The following is a 20,878-nucleotide window of genomic DNA, read 5'->3' as shown; positions in this document are numbered from 1 at the left end:
TGTGTGCTCTGCTAAAGCACCGTCTGCCCCACCCAGAGAAATGTTCCCTCCTAGAGAGACACACAGTCAGAGCAAGGAGGCGATCAGGCTCGTGCGTCTTCTCCTCCTTCCCGATTGGATGCTCAGCACACCCACAGTTTTCAAAGCCCTCGTATTATCCAATATCTGCACAACCCCTTTGGGTGCATTATCCTCCTGGTCCCATTTCGTAGATGAGGAAACTGAGGCTCAAGGAGACGAGCTCTGGTCACATCAGCACAGCCGGGACCAGAAGCCAGGGTTCCGGACTCCTGAGGCGTTAGCAGCAGCCAGGGTCTGGGTGTCTGTTCTCTTCCCCACGTGGGGCACTTTGTCCCCAGGACTCCCCTGTGTCAGACTTGGATCATAACTTTGCCAGGGCCAGGGTGATCTGTCCTGAGGGTGTACAGGGCGGGAGACAGTTGCTGGGTGCGCTCTCATGCGCGGACCACGGAGAGTGCAGTCACAAAGGTAGAGCCAGCCCACGGGGCATCGGGGCTGCCTGGTCCCCGGTCTAATCTGCCTCAGCCTGCCCTGTGACCTCCGGTGGTGTGTGACAAACAGAGACCACTGGGTGGCAGTGTGCGCTCGTGCCTGCGACCAGACAGGTCGCCCAGGGCTGCGGAATATAGGGGTGAGGCGGAGGCTGCCACCCAGAAAGGTTGCGAGAGCCCATCTCGGGAGGACTCGACCCGGCAGGGCTGAGTGTGTGTGTGTGTGTGTGTGTGTGTGTGTGTGTGTGTGTGTGTGCGCGCGCGCGCTGCCGCCAGAGGGCCAAGGACAGTGCTGAAGTATGGCGTGCGTGGGGTGGGCCTGAGGGCAAAATATAAAGGAAACCGGGCAGCCGGAGCAGCGTGAGCAGAAGGATGGAGGAGACGGCTGGAGGGGTGAGGGCTGAGGGCTGCCTGGACCTTCAGGGAAACGACTCCCCAGGAGAAAGAAAGAGCAAGACAGACACCAGGAAGAAAGAATCACGAAGAAACCAGGAACGGAAAAGGGGAAGATGCACGACTGCCTGGGGAAAGTAGGTCAGAAGGCCAGGGTGTGAGAAGGGAGCCCAGAGGCTGGGGAGAGGCAGAACCTTCCCTGGGCAAGAAGGGGCCGGACTCAGGCTTGCTGCTGACGGGGAGTTTATTTGCACTGAAGTGCGGAGATGCAGGGGCTGCCCGGCTCCAGCTCAGGGCTGCTTCAGCTGCGGCTGCGGCTCCGGATCCTCTGTCTTGCCCTGAGGCTGAGGTGGGTGAGTCCCATGCTCTAAGGCAGAGAATCTGCTTGGTCGCCACTGTGGGAAGACAGACACAGAGGGTAGGAGGAAGAGGAGGGGGAAGGGAAAGGGAATAAGCTATTCCTTCCCAGGCCCCTCCCTGCCCATATGGTCCCAGGCCTTCCCTCAGCCCCTCCTTTGGTTCCTTCAGGCACAAGGGGTCCCTGGAGTGCAGAGGCTCATGGAGAGGGGGCTCTGAGGGCAAGTTCAGGGGTCAACCTTGCTCATCTACCTGAGGAAGGGGTGCCAGACAGCACACTGAGGACTGGGGAGGGGGGCTCCCGGCTCACCCGTCTTCTCCGAAGGTGAAAGCTAAAGGCTCCAGTCACCAACACGAGGAGGAAGAGGATCCCAAGGATGAGGAGAGGAAGGTGGCCTGTTTCCCAGGCCCCCGGGGCTCCCCCGGAACGTTGGGCGCCTACGGAGAGAGGTCAGGATTGCAAGAGCCATAGGGTCATGGACGGAAGGACACCCTGCCACACCCCCACATGTTACCGGCAATGAGACCCGGAGAGTTTAAGGCGCTCGTCCAGGGTCACTCAGCTAATTATTGGCAGAAGTGGGTCAGGCCTAGACAGGAGCTGGAGGTCAGCTCCCTGACTGGAGAGAAAGAGCGAGCGTGGTGTGGGGAGGAGGTCTGGAAGTGGGATGGAGGTGACTGGTCTGGAGTTGGGGCTATGGCGCTGTGGGGTCTCGGACCTGGGCGGGACAGCTCAGCGAGATATACGGCGGTCCCGAGAAGCCTCTGCCCCCGGTACAGACGGCACTGCCAGGGCTGAGAAAGGAGCCTGGCCTCCGGCATCAGCAGCCAGGGGCCTGCGGAGGTCCTGCGAGACCGCTCGTCCAGGGGGCTCCACACAAAGTGTTCTCGTCCAGATGCCGGAGTCACCTCACAAAGCAGTTTTCTCAGGTTGCCAGGTGATCCGTGGGATTTGGGAGTCACTGAAAAAATTAAAGGGAAGAGATCTTTGGGGGCCCCGACCCCCTTACATGAAAGCCTAGGCCCGACCCCCAAGTCTCACTTGCCTTGACTCACCTGGGCTCTGATTGGGTGAGGTGGAGGGGAGGAGATCAGGGTCATGGCCACATTAATCTTATCAAGACAAAGCTCTGGTCAGATCACTCTGCTGCCCCCAAACTTTCCAGGCTCCCTACTGCCTTCGGGGGACGGCCCGAAGGATCACGTGACAAAGATTTCAGATTCCTTTCCATGACTTTCTACTCAAACGCTCAGAACCCCTCCCCCATCGTTCAGGTGAGCTGGCCTCCCGGAGACCTTGCACTTTTCCTGCTTCCATGCTGTGGCTCACATCTGTGTCCCCCAAATGCATTCTAGCCCCATTTCTGAATGTCTAGAGAACAGATCAACCGATCTAGGGACAGAGCATCTCGAAGCTGTGCGGCGGGGATGGGCAGGAGGAGAAAATCGATGAATGGCCTGGAGCTGAGCATGGCGTACAGGCCCCTGAAGGTTTGCTGGCACAGACACCTGAGTTTAGCCCCAAGTCTGGCACTTCCCAGCTCTGTGACTTTGGGAAAGTTCCTTCTCTGTAAAACAGGGACAACAATCTCTCTCCCATTGAGGTGTCATGCAGATAGCTTGGAAAACTGACTCGACAGTGGACCCTCAGGAAGACCTTGGACAGAAAGAACTGGTAGGCTGTGGTAACTGACTGGGAAGGAGGAAGTTGAGGATGAGTAGGACACGAGTGGCTGACGGGAAGGTGACTTAGCAAGAGGACTGGGTGCGAGGAAAAGATGGGGCTCAGAGTGAGGCTGAGGTGTGGGTACCATATCTACGTAGAGATACCTGGGAAGCAGGTGGAAATCCAGCACTGGTCTTCAGGAGATGTGTTGTTGGCAGATTCATTTATTCATTCAACCAATGTACATTATTAAGTGCCTACTTTGTGGAGCTATTTAGTGGCATAGGTGAGTACGGCAGACACAACCAAGCGGTGATAGTTACCGATCAATCAACACATACCTTCTGAGTTTGTTTAGTTTTTTCTTCTATGTTTGTTTTATACTGTCTTGAAAAGCCCTCGCTCAGTAAATATTTGCTGACTAAGGGACGGATTTATTAATTCCTCCCCAATCCAGGCCACTTCCTGCGACTTTAACCCAGGCCCTGGCTCCAAAGTGGACACGGGTTCTTGAACTATATTCCACTTCTCTTGAACCATTCAAACTTCTGCCACCTCTCCTTCTAACTTCTCTGACCCTCCCCCCAATTCAGAGCAGGGGAGTCCCTTACGGAAGAGTGGAACATTCATCCAGTGACTCAGGGGAGGTTTTCAGTTTCTGTTCGTTATATGGGGGCGAAAAAACAGGAGGCCACAAGGGGCATCCCCCTGCAACTTGTGCCCAGTGGCCTGGCATCATGAGGCGGACTTGCCCAGTCTTTGCCCAGCTAGCCTTCCCTTCCTGTCCTTTCCCACATGGGGCTGACCTGTGATGACTGCCAAAGTGACAGTGGCAGTGAGCTGCTGCCCCTGCAGGTGGACGCCACAGGTGTAGGTCCCAGCCTGGGGCTGGCCCACAGCCTCTAGTAGAAGGGTAAAGTTGCCATGGTCTCCAGCCACCAGGAGGTCGGGGCCTCCCCCAGGAGGGGTCCATGTGGCAGTGAGGGAAGACTGGGTCTCCACACCCGGAGGCAGGTGGCAGGGCAGCTCCACCCTGGAACCAGCTCCAGCGTATACTGTCAGAGGGACTGGGGGCTCCAGGCCTGCAAAGAAAAGGGAGCCCCAAGTTACAAAGGCGCTGGAGCGCTAGGTCTGCAGGGAAGGGAGGAGGAAGGGTGAAGGAGGTGGTCCAGCTCTGAAGCGTGCTAAGGAGCAGAATAAGGTGGATGAACTGCGGGTGCTCAGAACCCCCGAATGTGTGTGGGCCAATAGGAGACCAAAGGGCGGCAAGTGAGGCTGGATGACCAAGGGAAAAGCTAGAAGGGAAAAGCCGCTGAAAGGCTGCAAAGAGAAAGAGAAAGGACTGGGACAGTGAGGCCCAGAGCAATCACAGGTGCCATCAGCTTGGTTTGGGGGCTCATAAGCCCGGGGGAGGTGACGGGGGGAAGGGGGGGCAGGAAGGGATTGTGGTCAAGTGTGAACGCAGACTGGAGGAGTTACCCAGAACAGTGAGGCTGTACGTGGTGGAGACATTGAAGCCATCTCTGTAGGTGAGGGTGCAGCCCCAGGTCCCGGAGTCCAAGGGGCTGACATGGGGCAGGAAGAGGAAGTTTCCGGCTAAGAGGTGATGGGGGGACTCCTGAACGGGGACTCTGCCTGGGTCCCGGAACCAGTGCACAGAGGCCGGGAGATCAGGGCGGCTGAAGGAACAGTTCAAAATGACGGAACTGGAGGCCCACAGAGACCCGAGGGGGCTGGCAGTCACTGCGCAAGGACAGAGAAGGTTGATCAGGCCCACTTTCCCAACACATCAGGCCAGCTAAGCTGGAAGCTCCTGGAAACAGGCACCTGGCTGTAGATCTCTTTGTCTTCTCTCTCCCAACCGTCCTCCCACCCACCCAGCCCAGGGCCTGGCCCCTGGAGGTGCTTAAAATGCATACCCAGGAGTCCCCTGCCTACTTCCCCTGCCCCCTGCCTCCAGTTCACTGGGCTTGGTCTACGCTTCCCCTTCTCCAGGCTTTGTTTGAGGATCCCCACTAAGGCCACCCCGAGCTACAGACTACAGATGTCTCAACGGAGTCACTCCAGCCCCGCGCTCCCCCCTCGAAGGGGTGCATCCCCTCCTCCACCCTGGCACTCCCGCTGTGGGTCGGGGAGGGGAGAGCTCGAGGGTGATACGATCTCTCCACCCGGCCCTCCCTACACACACGTGCTTCTCCGGGGGCACCTTCCACCCCGCAGGCAGGCTCGCCGGCCCCTTCCACCCCTCTGCTCGGGGCTCTCCGGCAGGGCCTGGGACGCATCCTTAGAAGCACAGCCAGCCTCTGCGCAGCCCTTCCTGCCTCCGGGGCGGCGGGATATGGGGCGCCCTCCTCCTAGCCCCGTTCCCCCCTCCGTCCCCCCCCACCGCCACACCTACCCGCCGCCTGGCCCACGCGCAGACGGAGGCGGCAGGCGAGAGCGCGGTCCCCGAGGCGCACAGCGGCGTGGTACTCGCCGGCGTCGGCGCGTCGGGCCGGGCGCAGCCACAGCGAGAAGTCCCCGCGCTGGAGGCCGCGCTCATCCAGCTGCACGCGGGGCTGCAGGGGCGGCCTCCCGACGCGCAGGCCTCCGGGAGCCAGCCTAAGCACCGTGTAGCGGCGGGGCCCCGGGCCCCGGGGGGAGAGCGCCGCGGGCTCACTGGGCGGGAGAGAGATGGGACTGAGAAATGCGAGGGGAAGAAACCCCGGGGAAGACGCCGTCCAACCACACTTTGAGGATGAGGAAGCCCACCCAAAGGAAGATCTCTGGACTGCTAACCGTCCCGTCCCCCGCTCCGGCTGGCCAGCACCATCCACTACCGGAGAGAGGCAGGCGTGCTGGGGGACGCAGGTGTGAGGGAGGCAGGCTGCGGAGGAAGGGCGGGGAGGGGGGCGGTGGGCGGCAGGGGAGGCTGAGCCACTGGCTTCAGAGGGACTGACAGCTCGGGGGGGAGAACACAGAGGGCTGGCTTGGGCCCGGGACTGGAAGTCTGCACGCCTTTACTGCTGGAGCTGGGGGTCTTGTTGCCGCAGTCGGGGGTGCCTACCTGTCTGGTAGATGCTGCCAAGTGACTTGTCTTGTTCGCAGAAGGCTGAGGTCCTGGAGGGGGATTGTGGGGCTGCAGGGGAGCTGGGCAGGAGCCCCCTCCTGGGCCCACACCACCGGGACCTCTGCCCCAGGGTCTGGAGCCTCCACTGGGGAGGAAAAGAGAGGCCAAGGGGAGGGGCCATGAGCCAAAAGACTTCAATGCAGAGAAGGAGCCTCAGTGTTTTCTGAGGGAGAAACAGGGCTGAGGGAGACCTTGGGTTTCTGCCCCTTCCCTGCCAAGGGGGAGACCTAAGAGAGGCTTTGGGGGCTGAAGGACTGCCCCCAGAAAGGCGTTAGAAGAATCCACCCAATCTAAGGGCCTTGGCATCTGTGTGGTCGAGAAATCCCTCCTCATCCCCTGCTGTGGGTCTGGAGGTCAACCCTCCCAGAGGGTGGTCCCCACCTTACCTGCAGCTGCCCACAGCAGTTGCAGAAGCAGCCAGACTGGGAACCGAGCCTCCCGCATCTCCTCTGAGCCCTGGGCCACACAGCCCTCCAAAGGGAAGAGGTCAGCAAGTGGGGAAGGACTGATGTTCAAAAGAGGGTTCTGCAAAGAGGGTGTTGGAGAAAGAGAATCTAGAAAAAGAGGAATGGAGGCCTGGAGAGAGAGGGAGGAACCAACGACCAGGGGGCTGGAATCTAGAGGAAAGCCCGGCAGATCGGGCAGCCAGAGGGTGCGGTCAGGGATGGGGTGGGGGTCCCGGGGGATGGGGCAGGGTGCTGGCAGAGAGCAGAGTGGAGGTGAGGTGGCTGTCTTGAGCTAGAGGCCCTTCTGCTGCTCCCAGGGCCCTGGCCCCTGTCCTTCTGTCTTCCCTCCACCTTTCGCACTTCCCCTCCCCGTCGCCCCCCCCAGCACCCCAGGGCTCACGGTTTCGCTTCACAGTGGAAAGTCTGAGGGGGCTGATTCCCAGCAGCATTACCTCCACCCCTGTGATGGCGCTCCCCTTGTTTATTTCCTCAGTCCTGGGTGTCCCCACCGCCCTCTCCACTCCTCCCCCACCCTCCTGACTGTTCTCTTTCCTGAGGAACTTCTGCCTTCAACTACCCACTTGCCCATCTCTGAGCTGCCTCCCCAGGCCCCAGTCGTACTTTCTTGGCAAGTTCTTTCCTTGGTACTCATCCCCTCCCTTATTCCCTTACCTTCCCAGAACTTCATTACCCTCGTCTACCTGTCTCCCCACCCATCCAATGACTCCTAGAAGCTCTGCTGTACCCTAAGAGATGGTAGGTCTGAAGAGGGGCACCCCACACACAGGGAAAAGAATAGCTACACTGTCTTGCGCCTTCATTATGTGCTGGGCATTGTAGTGGGCACTTTGTGTACAGTAACTAATGAAATCTAATATTATCCCCCATTGTACACATGAGGAAACTGAGGCAGGCTCAGAGATTAAAGGTCAGGTAGGGAGTGTGAAGACAAAAGCTGTATGTGTGTGTGTGTGTGTGACCCTGACCCCGGGTGAGTTACAGGTGTCTTCTCATCTTTGGGGATGAATGGTATCAGTGAATCACACACACCCCTCTACAGCTCAGACCTCTGTGTGATCAGCAGGCTCTCCCAATCCAGAGGCTCTGAACTAGGAGAGGGCAAGGGTGATACGGAAAAATGCAGACATCTTGCAGCAGGGATCCTGCCTCGGGAAAACCTGAGGCAGAACTAGGGAAGGAAGGCTGAGGCCAGAGGGGAACTCCTCCCCACGCCACCCAGCCTGCGGAGCCAGAACTTGCATTAGGCCTGGAGCCGCAAGAGGTCCTGGAGTTCTCCCTGCTTGACCAGGAAGGAGCTCACCGCTCAGTGCCAGGCAACCCTCACTCCATCCAAAGAGGCTGATACCCAGGTCTCCTGCCCTCTCCCACTTCAGGGGCGGGACTTCCTGTTTCTGAGGCTGTTTCTTTGCCTGGTTCAGCACAATAGGGCTGGTAGCTTTCCACTGGGCTCAGCAGTGTCTAGCCCGGTGCGGGTTAGCAGGGAAGGGTGTGTGTATGGCTGGGAGGAACATCCCCAAGAATCCAAAACCGAGACGCGAGTCAGCTCTCAAAGACACCGCCCCACCCCCACCCCGTCCACCCGGAGCGCTGCTGCTCTCGTCTTCTCCCGGGGTGGGTGGTAGGAGGGTGCCGAGGGTGCCGCTGGCCGATGTTTTATAGAGGGAAGGGGTCCTGATAGAATGTACCATTGGCCACCCTCCTCGCTCTGCCCGGGTAAGCAGGAGGCAGGTTAAAAACAGAAGCGCGACCGTTTCTTTATTAAATTATACAAAAAGGGGAGGGGAGGGGGGCAGCTGTGGGGCTCGGCCCCAACCCTGTTCCCACCCCGGCCTGGCGCTGTCTGAGAGAAGGGGATCTGAGGGAGACCCAGGGATCAGGCAGGGTAGGGATGGGCAGGATGTGAGGCTGGGATGCAGAGGTTAGGAAGGAGAGGCTCCCAGAGGAGGGTGGGGCTGGCTGCGGGGATGGAGGAAGAGAGGAGGGAGAGGGAGGGGGCCACTGGGGACCAGCTGGGGAGCTCAGATGGAGCAGGTCAGGAGGTGGAAGATGGCAGTGAGGATGGAGGGGGCAGTGTGTGGAGGGGCGGCACGAGAAGGCTGGGGAGAGAGAGGGCGGCAGCTCTGGCGCGGGGCCCAGAGCAGGGAGCCAGGTGAAGAGCGGCTGTGCTCGGCTGTCCCTACCCTCACCTCCAGGCCCCCGAGGGGCCTCCCACCCCCAGCCCACTGGCGGGGGGCTCATGCCGACGCCCCATTTTCTGTCTTCTGCCGCTTGGGATCCGCTTCATCCTGTGGAGAGGGAAAGAGCTGCGGTAGCCGTCACCTGGGAGAGGGACCGCCCTCTGTGCTGCTCCAGCTCCAGCCCCCGCCCTGCACCACCGGGATCTAGGTCCAAATCCAAAGGGCTCCCGGCCCTGCTGCATCCCTGACAGCCCCTCAGCCCACAACCCAGCCCAAACCTCCTCTTCGGCAGCTCTCTTCAGCGCGGGCCCTTCGTCCTCATCTTCTTCTTCTTCCTCATCTGAGGAGCCAGAAATGGGTCATTGGGGAAGGGCTGGAAGCTCCAGCAGAGACCCCCTGTGGTGGCCCTCAGCCCTGCTTCAGCTCTTCAAACCCACCCTGACGGTTCCTCTGAGCCCAGCCTTCCCTGCCCCTCCCCACCTTCCTCGTCTCCTTCATCCTCCTCCTCGCCGTCCTCGGCGGTCTCTTCTTCCTCCTCAGCTCCGTTCTCCTCCTCCTGCGGACAGGAGAGGGAGGTGTCAGGATGGCCCTGTGCCTCCACCCACCGTCCCTGCCAAGGGTAAGGGGCCTGAGGGCGGGGTGGCAAGGATGGGAGGGGTCGGGGAAAGGTGGGCCCCCAGGAAGGGAGCTGGGGGCACGGTGGGCAGGTGACCCATCCGCACCTCCACCACTTCTTTCTTTCGCTCTTTCCGGCTTGCCTTCTCCTCCACCTTCTCTTTCTTCTCCTTTAGGTCCTGCAAGAGAGAGACAGGTCACCTTCCTCTCACCACAAACGATCTGCAGCCCTTACTTAAGTCCCTCCAGGCCCGGTTCTCCCTCTGCAGTGACTTTAGAGGAGTGGGAGATGGAGAAAGTGGGCGGTGCGGCTTAGAGACTGAACAGAGGTCCCAGGGTCCTCACAGCCACAGAGGGGCTGAGACCAGACACCTTCCCCAAGACTCGAGGGAGGCGAAAAGTGATGAAGCCCGGGAAGAGGCAGCCAAGGTAAGCGCTCATCACCCCCACCAAGTTCTGCCCAACCTCACCGGCTGAAGAGTTCAGCTCAGCAAAGCAAATCCCCTCCATCTGCTCGCAGCCCTGATGCCCCACCCCCTCTGAGGTCCCTCCTTTGCCTGCCCCCTCCCTCTGCCGGCCCTGCTCTGCCTTTTGTCTACCTCTGGGGCCTTTTCCTGAGTACTCTCTCCTGGGCATCCCTCCCAGCTTCCCTCTCAGCTGCGAAAGCCTTTGTTTCTGCCTTTGTGCCCCCCTAATCCTCAGGCTCGTACCTGGCCCAACGCTACAGGAATAGGAAGAGCCCCTTTGGCACGACTCCCGGTGCCCCCTCTCACTTCTGCCCACTCCTGCCCCCAGGCAGTGCAGGTGGCTTCCTCCTCCCGACCACCCATGGTGCGTGCTGGTGTGGGCCCTGGTGTGGTGTGTGCACTGGTGTGGCAGAAGGGTAGGAGTCACCGTTGCCAGGGGGGATGTAGGGGAAGTAGGGTAAGGGAAACGTGGAAGGGAAAGACTCTGGGACCTGGGAGACGAAGAGACAGACAAGGTCTGTGTGGGCAGGATGGGAAAGTAGAGGGGAAGGTCCCTGTGTAGAGTCCCCTCCCTCCACACGGCCCCTCTCTCCTTCCCAAGACCCCAGCAGGCACACCTTTGATGTCTGGTCCTGATGTGATGTGGCCCAGGGAGGTGCTCACAAGAGTCCCCTCTCTCGGGACACCACACCGGCCCTTCCAATTGAGATTCCAGTCCTCTCTCTACCCCACCCCTTGGGAGGCACTGTGGTGTCTCTGTGTGATCGGATCGGATCTGGTGTTGGTGTGCAACTCTGTGTATCCGATTCCATGGGGATGGAAGTTTTCTGGGTGAGTAGATCACCCTGGGAGGGTGTGTCCTTTCTGGAACAGGGTTGGGACAGGAGAGAGGTTTGGTGCTGGGTGGCTGGCCTGGAGGGACGCTCAATTCCGTTCTCCCTTTATGGGGAGTGCAAAACGCTTGCCCCTCTCACTCCAGCTAGGTTTCTTCATGCCACTTCGCTGTCCTCATTTCTCTGCCACATGGTCGGTGTGGCATTTCTACTACCTGGTGGGCTTTCCCCTACATCCTGGGCCTGGAGAGCCAGGGGATCGTCAGCTTCTCTCTGGGGGCCCCAGCACCAGGTCTGCACGGTCCTGGCCTGAGTTTCTCATCGGGGCTGATGGAGGAAAGGAGAGTGAGTGCCAGGGAGGGAGGGAGTCTACCAGAGGCCAAAGTCCAAGGGGCCGGGCCCTCTCCTCCCCTGTCTGGTCCTGTCCTTCTGGTCACTGTCCTTCCATGATCCCTTTTCCAGGAGGGTATGTGACCTAGGTCTTGTGCTAGGCAGCTCTCTGGCCTCATTTACTCAACACGGGCACACACACTGACACAGGCTGACACTGATTCACACGCACAGCTACAGAGGGGCGCCCACGCGATCCGGAGACGCACGGCCCGGTGCTTGGGCACGCTGGCACACTCTCGAGACAGCACAAGTGCCGAGCCACTCGGCACTCACAAAGCAGCCACACGGTTCCAGAACAGCTACGTCTCCACACGCACACATGTAACTGACACGGGCAGTCCCACACGCTCGCTGGATTTCAGACATACAAAGACACCTACTCAGTGAAGTCACATGCCACCGCACAGCCCACCGGAGGGCCGCTCAGCACACCTTGTCAGATCTCACACGGAGCCCCTTCTCCCACTGCCTCGAATCCCATTGGTTCCCCCTTTCACTTCACCGGCCTCCAGGAGACCTCTGTGACCTCCTCAGCAATCACCCCCCACCCAAGGTCGGGCTCCCAGCCCCCAAACCCTGGCCGAATTAATTTCCCCAAGCGACACTCAGCAGGTTCCCTAGGGAAATTAGAGAAAGGCTGGAAGAGAGGCAAGGCCGAAGGGATGGGGCCAGGGAGGGAGCTGACGGGAGCAAGGGCAGCGCGATGCAATGCCATGCAATGCTGGGCCCCAGCTTTTTCGAAGGCTGTTCCCGACCCCCTTCTGGTTTTTAGGAATTCAAGATTCTTTAAGCGTGGGGGGAGACGCTGGAGGAGGGCTATGCAGACTAAGAGAGCTGAAGGCCAGTGGACGAAGGAGTGGATTCAGATGGAAGGAAAGGAGGGAAGGAGAAAATAGACAGAGGCAGTAGCTGTCGGAGGAGAGAAGCAAGAGTCGGTTGGGCCTCGAGGGGAGGGGCCGAGAGGAACAGCCTCCCAGGAGAGTCCTGTTTACACCGGAGGCTCTCAAACCGCTTAGCGGAGGAAAGGTGAGGTCAGACTGGAAGGGAGGACAGGGGACGGGGCGCCGGAGAGGGGCGCGGGGGAGGGGGCAGGGTAGATGAGACGCGCAGAGCTCCGACGGTCACCGGCCGGGGTGGAGGCGCGCGAGCCGGGGCCGGAGAGGGGTGGGGACGGCGCGGGGCCGGAGCGGCCAGGCCGGGAGCCGGGCGCACGGCGCTCGGGAAGCTAGAGGGCGCTGGCGCGAGCCGCGCGGAGCGGGGCAGGCAGCGCCAGGCTGGGGCGCGGGGGGAGGGCGGAGCGGGGTCCACTGGGACCCTGCACCCGGGCAAGCAGCTTGCGGCCGTCGGGGGCGGCCTGGGGCGCACGACTGCGCGGAGCCCGGGGGGCGTGCGGAGGCCGGGCCGCTGCCGGCCCCGCCCGTACCTTGGCGCTCAACTCGGCCGCTGCCTCCACGCTCTTCTCCGACATGGTGCCGGGGCCGGGGCCGGAGCTGGCGGGGAGTCGGGGTCCCGGGGCCGGGACGGAAGGGCCCTGGACGGCGGAGGGTGGCCGCGGCCGGAACCTGGCGCGGTGGCGGCGGCGGCGGCGACAGCGGCAGCGGCGGCCGCTCGGCAAGCTGGGGCTCAGGAAGAGGCGGCAGAGGCGCGCGGGGTGGGGCGGGGGTGGGTCTGGAGCGGAGACCCGCAGGGCTGCGGCCGTCCGGAGGGCGGGCGGAAGGGCGGTGCGGGCGGTGGCCGGCGCGCTCCGGCCGCGGTCGCTCGGTCCTCGGCTCGCCGCCCCCGCACCCGCAGAGCTGCCGCCGACCAGCCGCTGCCGCCCCCGGCCAGGGAACCCGCTTATAAAGCGGCGCTGCCCGACGGGAGGGGCTTCCCAGGGGTGGGGCAGGCGGGAGCGGGGAGGAGAAGAGAGGGGAGGAGGATGAAAGCGGAGGTTGGAGAGGTGGGGATAGGAGGATGAAAGCGAGGGGAGGGAGCGCGCGAGAGGCGGGAGGGAGGACTACACCAGGAGGGGGAAATGGAGAGACTACGGTCGCGGCGAGAGGAGTGGGGCGAGGAGGTGGGAAGGAGTGGGGCGAGGAGGTGGGAAGGGGTGGGGTTCCTGCGGGGAGGTACCTCTCCGAATCCCGACCTACTGCCGGCGAATGTGGAGTGTGTCTTTTGGGGGCGGGCTGGAGGGATGGCCTGGATCCTACAGACACCCCACCAATAGCCTCGAGATTTTTGCCAAGGGGTGGGGTGGGGGGGAAGCAGATGGAAAGGCCGGGCAGGTATTAGAGAAACCAAAAGCTTAAAGAGGAGGAAGAGGGCGGGAGCTACTTCCACATCTCGCTGGATTTCCCCTCTCCTGCGGCATCTACGTTCCCTGGGTGGCCTTGGGAGGGGTTGAGAGAGCAGAAAGGGCCGCCCACCCTCCGTCCAGCCCTAGGCTGACTTTTGTGACCCCTGCTGGGTTCCTCCCTTCCGGGCTCTCGCTTGTGATCTGAGGGGAGTCAGAGGCCTTACAATCTCCTTTCCCCTTTTCCATCTTCGACGTTTCTTCTTTGCCCATCCCACCTCACTTTTCTTTGCCTGGTCCTTCTATCTCCATCCCTCCTCATCCATTTCTGTCTCACAACTCTCTTCTTCTGTCGCCCCTTCTCCACTTCTCACTTGCCCTCTTCTACCTTCCATCTCTGCCTTCCCTCTCTCTCCAGACAACACTGTTCTTGTCTCATCTGAGTCTGTCACCCGGCCCTATATCCTTAGCTGATTTTCCTCAACTCCTCTTCATGTCCTTATTTCCCACATTTTCCCTCTCTTGGTCTTTCTCTTTCCTCTGCTGCCATCTTCCCCAGCCTTTCTGGATGATATCTGCTTCCTTTGCAGGGGGTTCCAGCCCACACTGTTCCACACACCCTCAGCTCCTCTCCTTCAGTCTCAGTATCTTTGGGTCATTTTGAGAAGCTTGGGGTTTCAGGAGGGGACAGGAGACCTGGGGTGTGTAGCAAAGGTCAGGAAGGTGGATGGGATGGAAGGCTAGGGTTTGGAAAAAGGTATCTTTGGTGTATGTGCACTCCTGTATTTGTCTATCATTAGTCTTCATCTTTTTATCATTTTCATTTTCTTTATAAAAAAAGACATAACTGATCAATCATCACCATTTAGTCTTTGAGTGCTTAAATACCCCATCTTTTGGTCCCTTGGTGTCCACACCTCCTAATTTCTCTTTCGACTCTTCTATCAGTTTCTCAGTCTCTGTCTCCTCAGAAATCTTGGAGCCCCACCCAGGTTTCTCCTTGCCGACTTCTGTCCATCTTTCTCTGAGATCTTTCCATCTCTGTCTCTGTTTCTCTTGACATACTCGCTGATGTCTTTAGCGATCTCTGACCCTCTCTATCTCTGTACTCTCTTGCTTCATTTATCTCCCTCTCCCCCCTCCTCCCCCTTCCCCCCCCCCCCCGCCCAGTCTCCCTGTCTCGCTCCCTCCCCGTCAGTCTCTTTCCTCTCCCTCCCACCCTCCTTTCCTCTTCCCCCCTTCTCCACCTAGCAGCCCCGCCTGCTGTCTCGGACACCCTGCTGGGCTCTTACCCTGTTGCCCTGGTAACCGCCCCCCACTCCGGTCATCTCCACTCCCCTCCCCCCCTCCAATCACCGCCACCAACAACCTCCATCCACCTTCCTCCTATTTTTCCTGAGAGCCAATAGAAACTCTGTTGCCAGGTGGAATGCTCATTTGAATCAGCCAATCCAGGAGCCTAACTGCTTGCCCTGCCTTATATGGGGATTTGAGGAGGGCCACTCCCCCCACTCCAGCCCCACAGGGGACCAGCCCCTCCACTGTCCTTTATCCCCGCCCTGGAGAGAGCCTAGGACCTTCCCTCTCACCCTTTTATAAGGGTCTGGCTTCCCATTTCCCTAACTGGGACCACCGGGGTTAGTGTGGGCTGTGGGTTGGACTGTGGGCTGGGCCTGAGGGCCGGGGGTGGGAATGAGGTGTGATTAGGGAAGGGGAGGCGGAGGGAGCCGGGAATTTTGCCCAGGGAGGGGTGTCTGGGAGCGGAGGCAGCTGCAGTGGAAAATTCCAGGGAGATGGAGAGGCAGAGAATGGGAATCCTGCCCCAAGGCCCAAGGGAGAGCCTTGAGAATCTAAGAGTTTGGACACTAGGGTCCGCAGGGACCAAAGGAAAAAGTGGGAAGCAGGAGGCCTGGATCTAATTCCTTACTGCATGGGAGAAGCACCCCTTAGCCCTCGCTCTCTGGTTGGACAACACATGTCTCCTGAAGTCTTGGCTTCCTAAGAAGAAAGCTACACACTTAGGATGAATTTGGAATGAGTGGGATGCTGAAAGCCCACCCCCTATTCCTTGGGGTTGGTCTCTGGGCCTCTGGGGCCAAGAGTGTTAAATGATGCCAGCCTGTGTTTACTACTTTCCAAAGAATGATTTCTGAGGCCTTGTGGAAGCTTGCCTATTCCTAGAGTTCTTTTAGTTCACAATTCAACGGAGAATTTTCCACTGGTTGAATGGGGAAACCTGTGCCTTCTTACACATTTTCTGGAGGTGGGAAAAGGAAGGCCAGGTGAGAATAGGGGAGGCCCGAGCCCCCTGGAAACTTCTGACATCCCAGCAATTCCCTCACTACTCTGTAGAAGGTGTTCAACTCTATAACTATTTCCATCTCATTCTAAAGTGAATTCTTCCCCCTCTTCAGCTTCCTGGGTTTTTTCAGTTTGCCTCTTTATCTGATAGGTGAAGTGCTAAGGAAGGCGTTGTTAGCTATCATTCAAGGATGGGAGGACAGAAACCTGAAAGTTGGGCCTCTCCACTCCTCACTATACTCTTCATCCCATTCCACTCCCAATGACCTCGTTTGCTATTCCTCATTTTTCCTTTGCTTTAAAAAAAAAAAATCCTTTCAAAACTCAAGACAGTAGAGAGTTGAGAGGAGATGGATTCCTAGATTTAGTTAGGCTGGACTCTGTCCAACAAAATTTTCTGTGATGACGGGAATGTTCTATATCTGCAGTTTCCAATACAGTGGCCACAAGCCACGTGTAGTCACTGAATACTTGAAATGCGGCTAGTGCAACTGAGGAACTGTGTTTTTTACTTTAATTTTAATTAAATTTATTTATTTATTTATTTTTTGGCTGCGTTGGGTCTTCGTTGCTGGGCACGGGCTACTCTTCCTTACGGTGTGTGGGCTTCTTATTGCGGTGGCTTCTCTTGTTGTAGAGCATGGGCTCTAGGCACGCGGGCTTCAGTAGTTGTGGCGCATGGGCTCAGTAGCTCGTGGCATGTGGGATCTTCCAGGACCAGGGATCAAACCCGTGTCCACTGCGTTGGCAGGTGGATTCTGTGCCACCTGTGCCACCAGGGAAGTCCCTTATTTATTTATTTTAAATAGAAGTCTACATCATTCTTTTTTATTTTATTTTTTTTCTGTCATGCTGCACGGCCTGTGGGATCTTAGTTCCCTGACCAGGGATTGAACCCAGGCCACAGCAGTGAGAACGCTGAGTCCTAACCACTGGACTGCCAGGGAATTCCCAATTTTAATTCAATTTAAATAGCCCTAGTGGCTACCATATTGGACAGCACCACTTCAGACCTTGGCCCTAAACTGCCTTTTCTTTTTCTATCTCGTCTCTTGTCTCCATCCCCAGTGTTCTGTACATGGAAAGTCAAAAGCAATTCTGGCTGCCGTGTTGGAAGGTCACCTGGGCCACTGTTGTCATGCACTTTACCACAGGTACATGATTGCTCAGGATTTCCACATTTTCACAGATGAAACAGACAATGTGGCTGACCCAGAGTAGAGGAAAGTGAAAGTGAAAAGGCTAGGGGAGATGGTACCAGGAGTGACAGCTAGAGGCTTGTTCTGCCCAGAAGGTAAAAGGCCGAGGGAGGACTTAATAATCTGGAGGAGGTTATTCAGTCAACGGTGCCAACTGAACCCATGCAGGTGGCCCAGGTCTCAGGGGTCCTGTTCTCACTCAGTCTCCCTAAGCGACTCCATCACGCACCTCCAATGGTACAAGTCCCACTGCCAACGCATACCTCAAACGCTGATGACTCTCAAACCCATATCTCCAGCGCCAGCTTCTCTCCTGAGTGCGAGTCATGACTCCAATTCCCTTCTGTCTTCTCTCCCTGGATCCTCCACAGCGCCTCAACCCCATGCCTTCCAACTGCAACTCCCCCATTTTTCTATTTCAGTTGAAGATCCCGTCCCCCACCCATTTATTCATGCCAAGGGGTCATCCGAGACGCCGCCTCTTCCTTTCTTCCCTAGATCCTTCACATTTCACTTTCTAAAGGTTCCTTGAGCACCTCCTCTTCTCTCCAAGCCCAGTCCTGCCCCTGCTCCAAGGGTCAACATCACTCACTGACTTTAAGCTTAATTAATTTGGGTTTTCAATCATGATTTAAGAGTTTTTGTATCTTCAGCACCTACTGCTGTACCTGGCATATTGTAGAAGCTCAAAAATGTTTGCTGAAATGCATAAACTGCTTTCCTACCTAAAATCTCACCTTCCGCTTGAAATGCTCTCCTGGCTGCCCTACCCCACCCCCCCGAGCCACTCATGCCCTCTTCTGAACCACTTTTGCCCTTTTAATATACATCTTCCCATGGCGGCCTTCATCCCAGGATTATCATGTATTCCATGTCGGCAACCCTCACTGGACTGTGAACCCTGTTGGGCAGAGACCGTGTCTTGTCTTTTCATCTCCAGCACCTTGCACTGTGCCTGGCGTATAGTAGGAGCTCCATAAATGTTTACTGACAGGAACTGCCACACAGGCAGCGCACACTTCAATCCTTAAAGCCCACGTTAATCACGAGACATGCTGCCTCCTTGGGGATGCCTTCTTGAAATGATCAACAGACAACAGGAAGTTCTTAAGACTTAAAACTCCACTGCTAATGCCAACCATTAACATTAGCATACCTGCCCAAGGTAGTCTAACATCTAATATCTTATGGTTGAACTAGGCATGGGATTCACGTATTCCTGTTGTCCTCCTCCTGCTTTGGGTGGCTAGCTTCTAAAGGGAAGACTGTCCACTCAGTTATCCAGTGTAGCCTTGTGGTTAGGATCACAATTTCAGCCAGACACAATTTCCATATGTTCTCAAGCTAATCCTATATGCACACAGTACAGTGTGGCAAGCAGAATGGTCATTTATTTCTCATTCAGTTGCCCAGGTCAGAAAACCCTGGGGTTATTCTTTTTTTTTCTTCTTTTCCGGCCATGCCTTGCGGCTCTCAGAGATCTTACTGCCCCGACCAGGGATTGAACCCAGGGCCACAGCAGTGAAGGCGCCAAATCCTAACCACTGGACCACCAGGGAACTCCCTCTGGAGTCATTCTTGACTCTTCTCCCTTGTACTGCATCCAACCATCAGCAGATTGTTAACTCCATCTTCAAAACATACCTAGAATCTGACCATTTCTCGCCTCCACTGTTTCTAACCTACTCTAAGCCATCTGGATATGGCTACAGCATGCTAATAGGTCCTCCTGTTTCTGCTGTGGTCCCCTCAATGGTCTATTCTCCGTACAACAGCCAGAGTGGTCCTTTGTAGGTCTTACAAAGTCCCACGGGATCTGGCTTCCTTCTTGCTCTGTGCCTTGTTTCTCACTACGGCTCTTCCTTTCATTCACATCAGTCTAGGCACATTGGCTTCTTTGTTCCGTGAACACACTAAGCATACTTCTGCCTCAGGGCCTTTGCACTTGCTTTTTCCTCTGCCCAGAATGCCTTAACCCCAGTCTGCTTAAGAGTCACCTTATCAATGAGGCCATCCCTAGTCACCCTAACAAGCAACTACCACCTCCCAGCTGCTTGCCTGTCCCTCTACCCAACTTCCAACCTGCTTTATTTTTCTCTCTGTGTATATCTCCAGAGCCAGAAACAGTGCCTGACACAGTAGGCATTCAATAAATATTTGTTGAATGGATGTGAATATAAAACAAACTGAAAAGCTGGTTTTTAAAAACATGTTCCTGAGTCATTTTTCAATCTCACTCTGATCTGGTGTCCACTATACAACTCAGTCTCTCTACCTGGGGCAACTTAGTGCTAATTGTCAGGGTTTATCTCCCCCCCCCCACACACATACAGATGCACATACACATACACAAATCACACCCATTCACGTTGGCTCAGGCTGGAATCCAGTCTCCCCTAACTCCATCATCGCCCCATCCTCACCCTGCTCCAATAGCCAACTGCCCTGGGATTGCTCCAGATGCGTGAGCTCACATCTAACAAGGGCCCCTTTTCTGTCCCAGCTCTACTCTCTCAAGGACTTCCTGACTTTGGCTCCATCAGATAAAGCAGTGAAGAGAAACCACTGTTTCTCTTCCTTCCCAACAATGCTTATCCCCTTTTGAGCTCAGCCTCACCCCTGGCAGGGCCCACCCTCCCTCCTACATCTTATCATCTACAGGAAACTCTGATGACTGAGGAATTTCTGTTCATCAGAATTCACTGGACAGAGACGTGAGAAAGGAAGGAAGGAGGGACAGAGGGAAGGAAGGAAGGAAGGAAGGAAGGAAGGGAGGAAGGAAGAAGGGGGGAGGGAGGGGGACGGAAGGGATGGGAAGGTGACGGAGAAGGAAGACAGACACAAACCGTGTCTAGGTGACAGAAAGGTTACTTGTAAAATTACATTCCTTCAATTCCTGGAGTGGATGGCTGCCTGTATGGTCCACCGCTGGGCACTCTGAAAATGAGCTCTGCATTTCCTCCTTCATCCCCATCTGTTCAAGGATCTCTTTTTTTAAAAAAATTTATTTATTTATTTTGGGTGCGCTGGGTCTTCGATGCTGCACGCGGGTTTCTCTAGTTGTGGCGAGCGGGGGCTACTCTTCCTTGTGGTGAGCGGGCTTCTCATCGCGGTGGCTTCTCCTGTTGCGGAGCACGGGCTCTAGACGTGCGGGCTTCAGTAGCTGTCGCACGTGGGCTCAGTAGTTGTGGCTCACAGGGCTCTAGAGCACAGGCTCAGTAGTTGTGGCACATGGGCTTAGTTGCTCCACGGCATGTAGGATCTTCTCGGACCAGGGCTCAAACCCGTGTCCCCTGCATCGGCAGGCAGATTCTTAACCACTGTGCCACCAGGGAAGTCCCAAGGATCTCTTTTTAACCTGAGACAAAGCCCAGGTCATAGTTAGATGCTAAACTGTAATTTGTAAATATTCCTAGGAGAGGTAATTGATTTAAAATCATGCAAAGGTAAAAATGACTGATAAACCAGATTTTTTTCTTTAATTTCATTTTCTTGGCCACACCGTGCGGCATGCGGGATCTTAGTTCCCTGACAAGGGATCAAACCCGTGCCCCCTGCAGTGGAAGTGCAAAGTCTTAACCACTGGACCACCAGGGAAGTCCCTGATATCAGATTCTTAAGTCTTGGAAGGAAAAAGAGAAAGAGCTCTAGACACCTAAAGGCAGTAGGTAGAGGATACAAGGTAATGGAAAAAGACCAAAGGAGGAGGCTAGAAGCTAAGCTGCATCTCCTAGGCATCTCTGCGGAAGGCTGGACATGAAATGAGGAGGGAGAGGCTGGAAGGTAAGGCCCACTCTTCCTTAAGGCTGGGCTGCAGAACTCTCCTGGGACAACTCTTGATCACATGTCAAAATGCTTTTGTTTGGGAGCAAGAGGAAAAGGGGCACTTGCATGGCGGCATGTTTAGAGATAAGAGCATCTGGAAGATAAAAGATTTTACTAAGTCTCTTCCCCAGAAATATCAATGGAAAATACATTTTCTTATTTTTCTGTCTTTGGCTTTAACTTTGCCAGTCTGCCAGCTTCTAATTTCTCTCTGTTCCCCTCTGTCTCCACTATTGTGTTTTTCCTCTTTAATAATGATCAAGTCCAAAGAAACCTAAGAAGCCCCGCT

At 56.8% G+C, this 20,878-nt stretch overlaps 2 protein-coding genes across 2 annotated transcripts; both read right to left on the bottom strand.

Annotated features, from left to right (window-relative positions):
- Positions 1-1,131: 1,131 nt before the first annotated feature.
- LAG3 (lymphocyte activating 3) lies at positions 1,132-7,472 on the bottom strand. Its single transcript, XM_049693985.1, has 8 exons — positions 6,424-7,472; positions 5,975-6,122; positions 5,327-5,586; positions 4,408-4,671; positions 3,735-4,010; positions 1,982-2,224; positions 1,573-1,700; positions 1,132-1,300 (listed from the first exon to the last, which is right to left on the bottom strand). Exons 1-8 carry the CDS (start codon positions 6,479-6,481, stop codon positions 1,196-1,198), a joined length of 1,482 nt encoding a protein of 493 aa, XP_049549942.1. The 5' UTR covers positions 6,482-7,472; the 3' UTR covers positions 1,132-1,195.
- A 761-nt stretch (positions 7,473-8,233) lies between these two features.
- On the bottom strand, positions 8,234-12,922 carry PTMS (parathymosin). The gene is made up of 5 exons (XM_004279058.4): positions 12,413-12,922; positions 9,404-9,475; positions 9,162-9,237; positions 8,960-9,021; positions 8,234-8,789 (listed from the first exon to the last, which is right to left on the bottom strand). Exons 1-5 carry the CDS (start codon positions 12,455-12,457, stop codon positions 8,739-8,741), a joined length of 306 nt encoding a protein of 101 aa, XP_004279106.1. The 5' UTR covers positions 12,458-12,922; the 3' UTR covers positions 8,234-8,738.
- Positions 12,923-20,878: the final 7,956 nt, after the last annotated feature.

Source organism: Orcinus orca, chromosome 11 (genome assembly GCF_937001465.1).
Source record: "Orcinus orca chromosome 11, mOrcOrc1.1, whole genome shotgun sequence".
NCBI lineage: Eukaryota > Metazoa > Chordata > Mammalia > Artiodactyla > Delphinidae > Orcinus > Orcinus orca.
The sequence above is the reverse complement of the archived record's forward strand: the minus strand, read 5'-3'. Positions and strand labels throughout refer to the sequence as shown.

Coding starts and splice junctions, on each gene's coding strand:
- LAG3 (XM_049693985.1), bottom strand. CDS start 6,481: ATGCGGGAGGCTCGGTTCCCAGTCTGGCTGCTTCTGCAACTGCTGTGG. Junction 5,587..5,974: donor TGGCAGCATCTACCAGACAG/GTAGGCACCCCC, acceptor TCTCCCGCCCAG/TGAGCCCGCGGCGCTCTCCC. Junction 4,672..5,326: donor GCGCGTGGGCCAGGCGGCGG/GTAGGTGTGGCG, acceptor GTCCTTGCGCAG/TGACTGCCAGCCCCCTCGGG.
- PTMS (XM_004279058.4), bottom strand. CDS start 12,457: ATGTCGGAGAAGAGCGTGGAGGCAGCGGCCGAGTTGAGCGCCAAG. Junction 9,022..9,161: donor GGATGAAGGAGACGAGGAAG/GTGGGGAGGGGC, acceptor CTGGCTCCTCAG/ATGAGGAAGAAGAAGAAGAT. Junction 8,790..8,959: donor AGAGAGCTGCCGAAGAGGAG/GTTTGGGCTGGG, acceptor CCCTCTCCACAG/GATGAAGCGGATCCCAAGCG.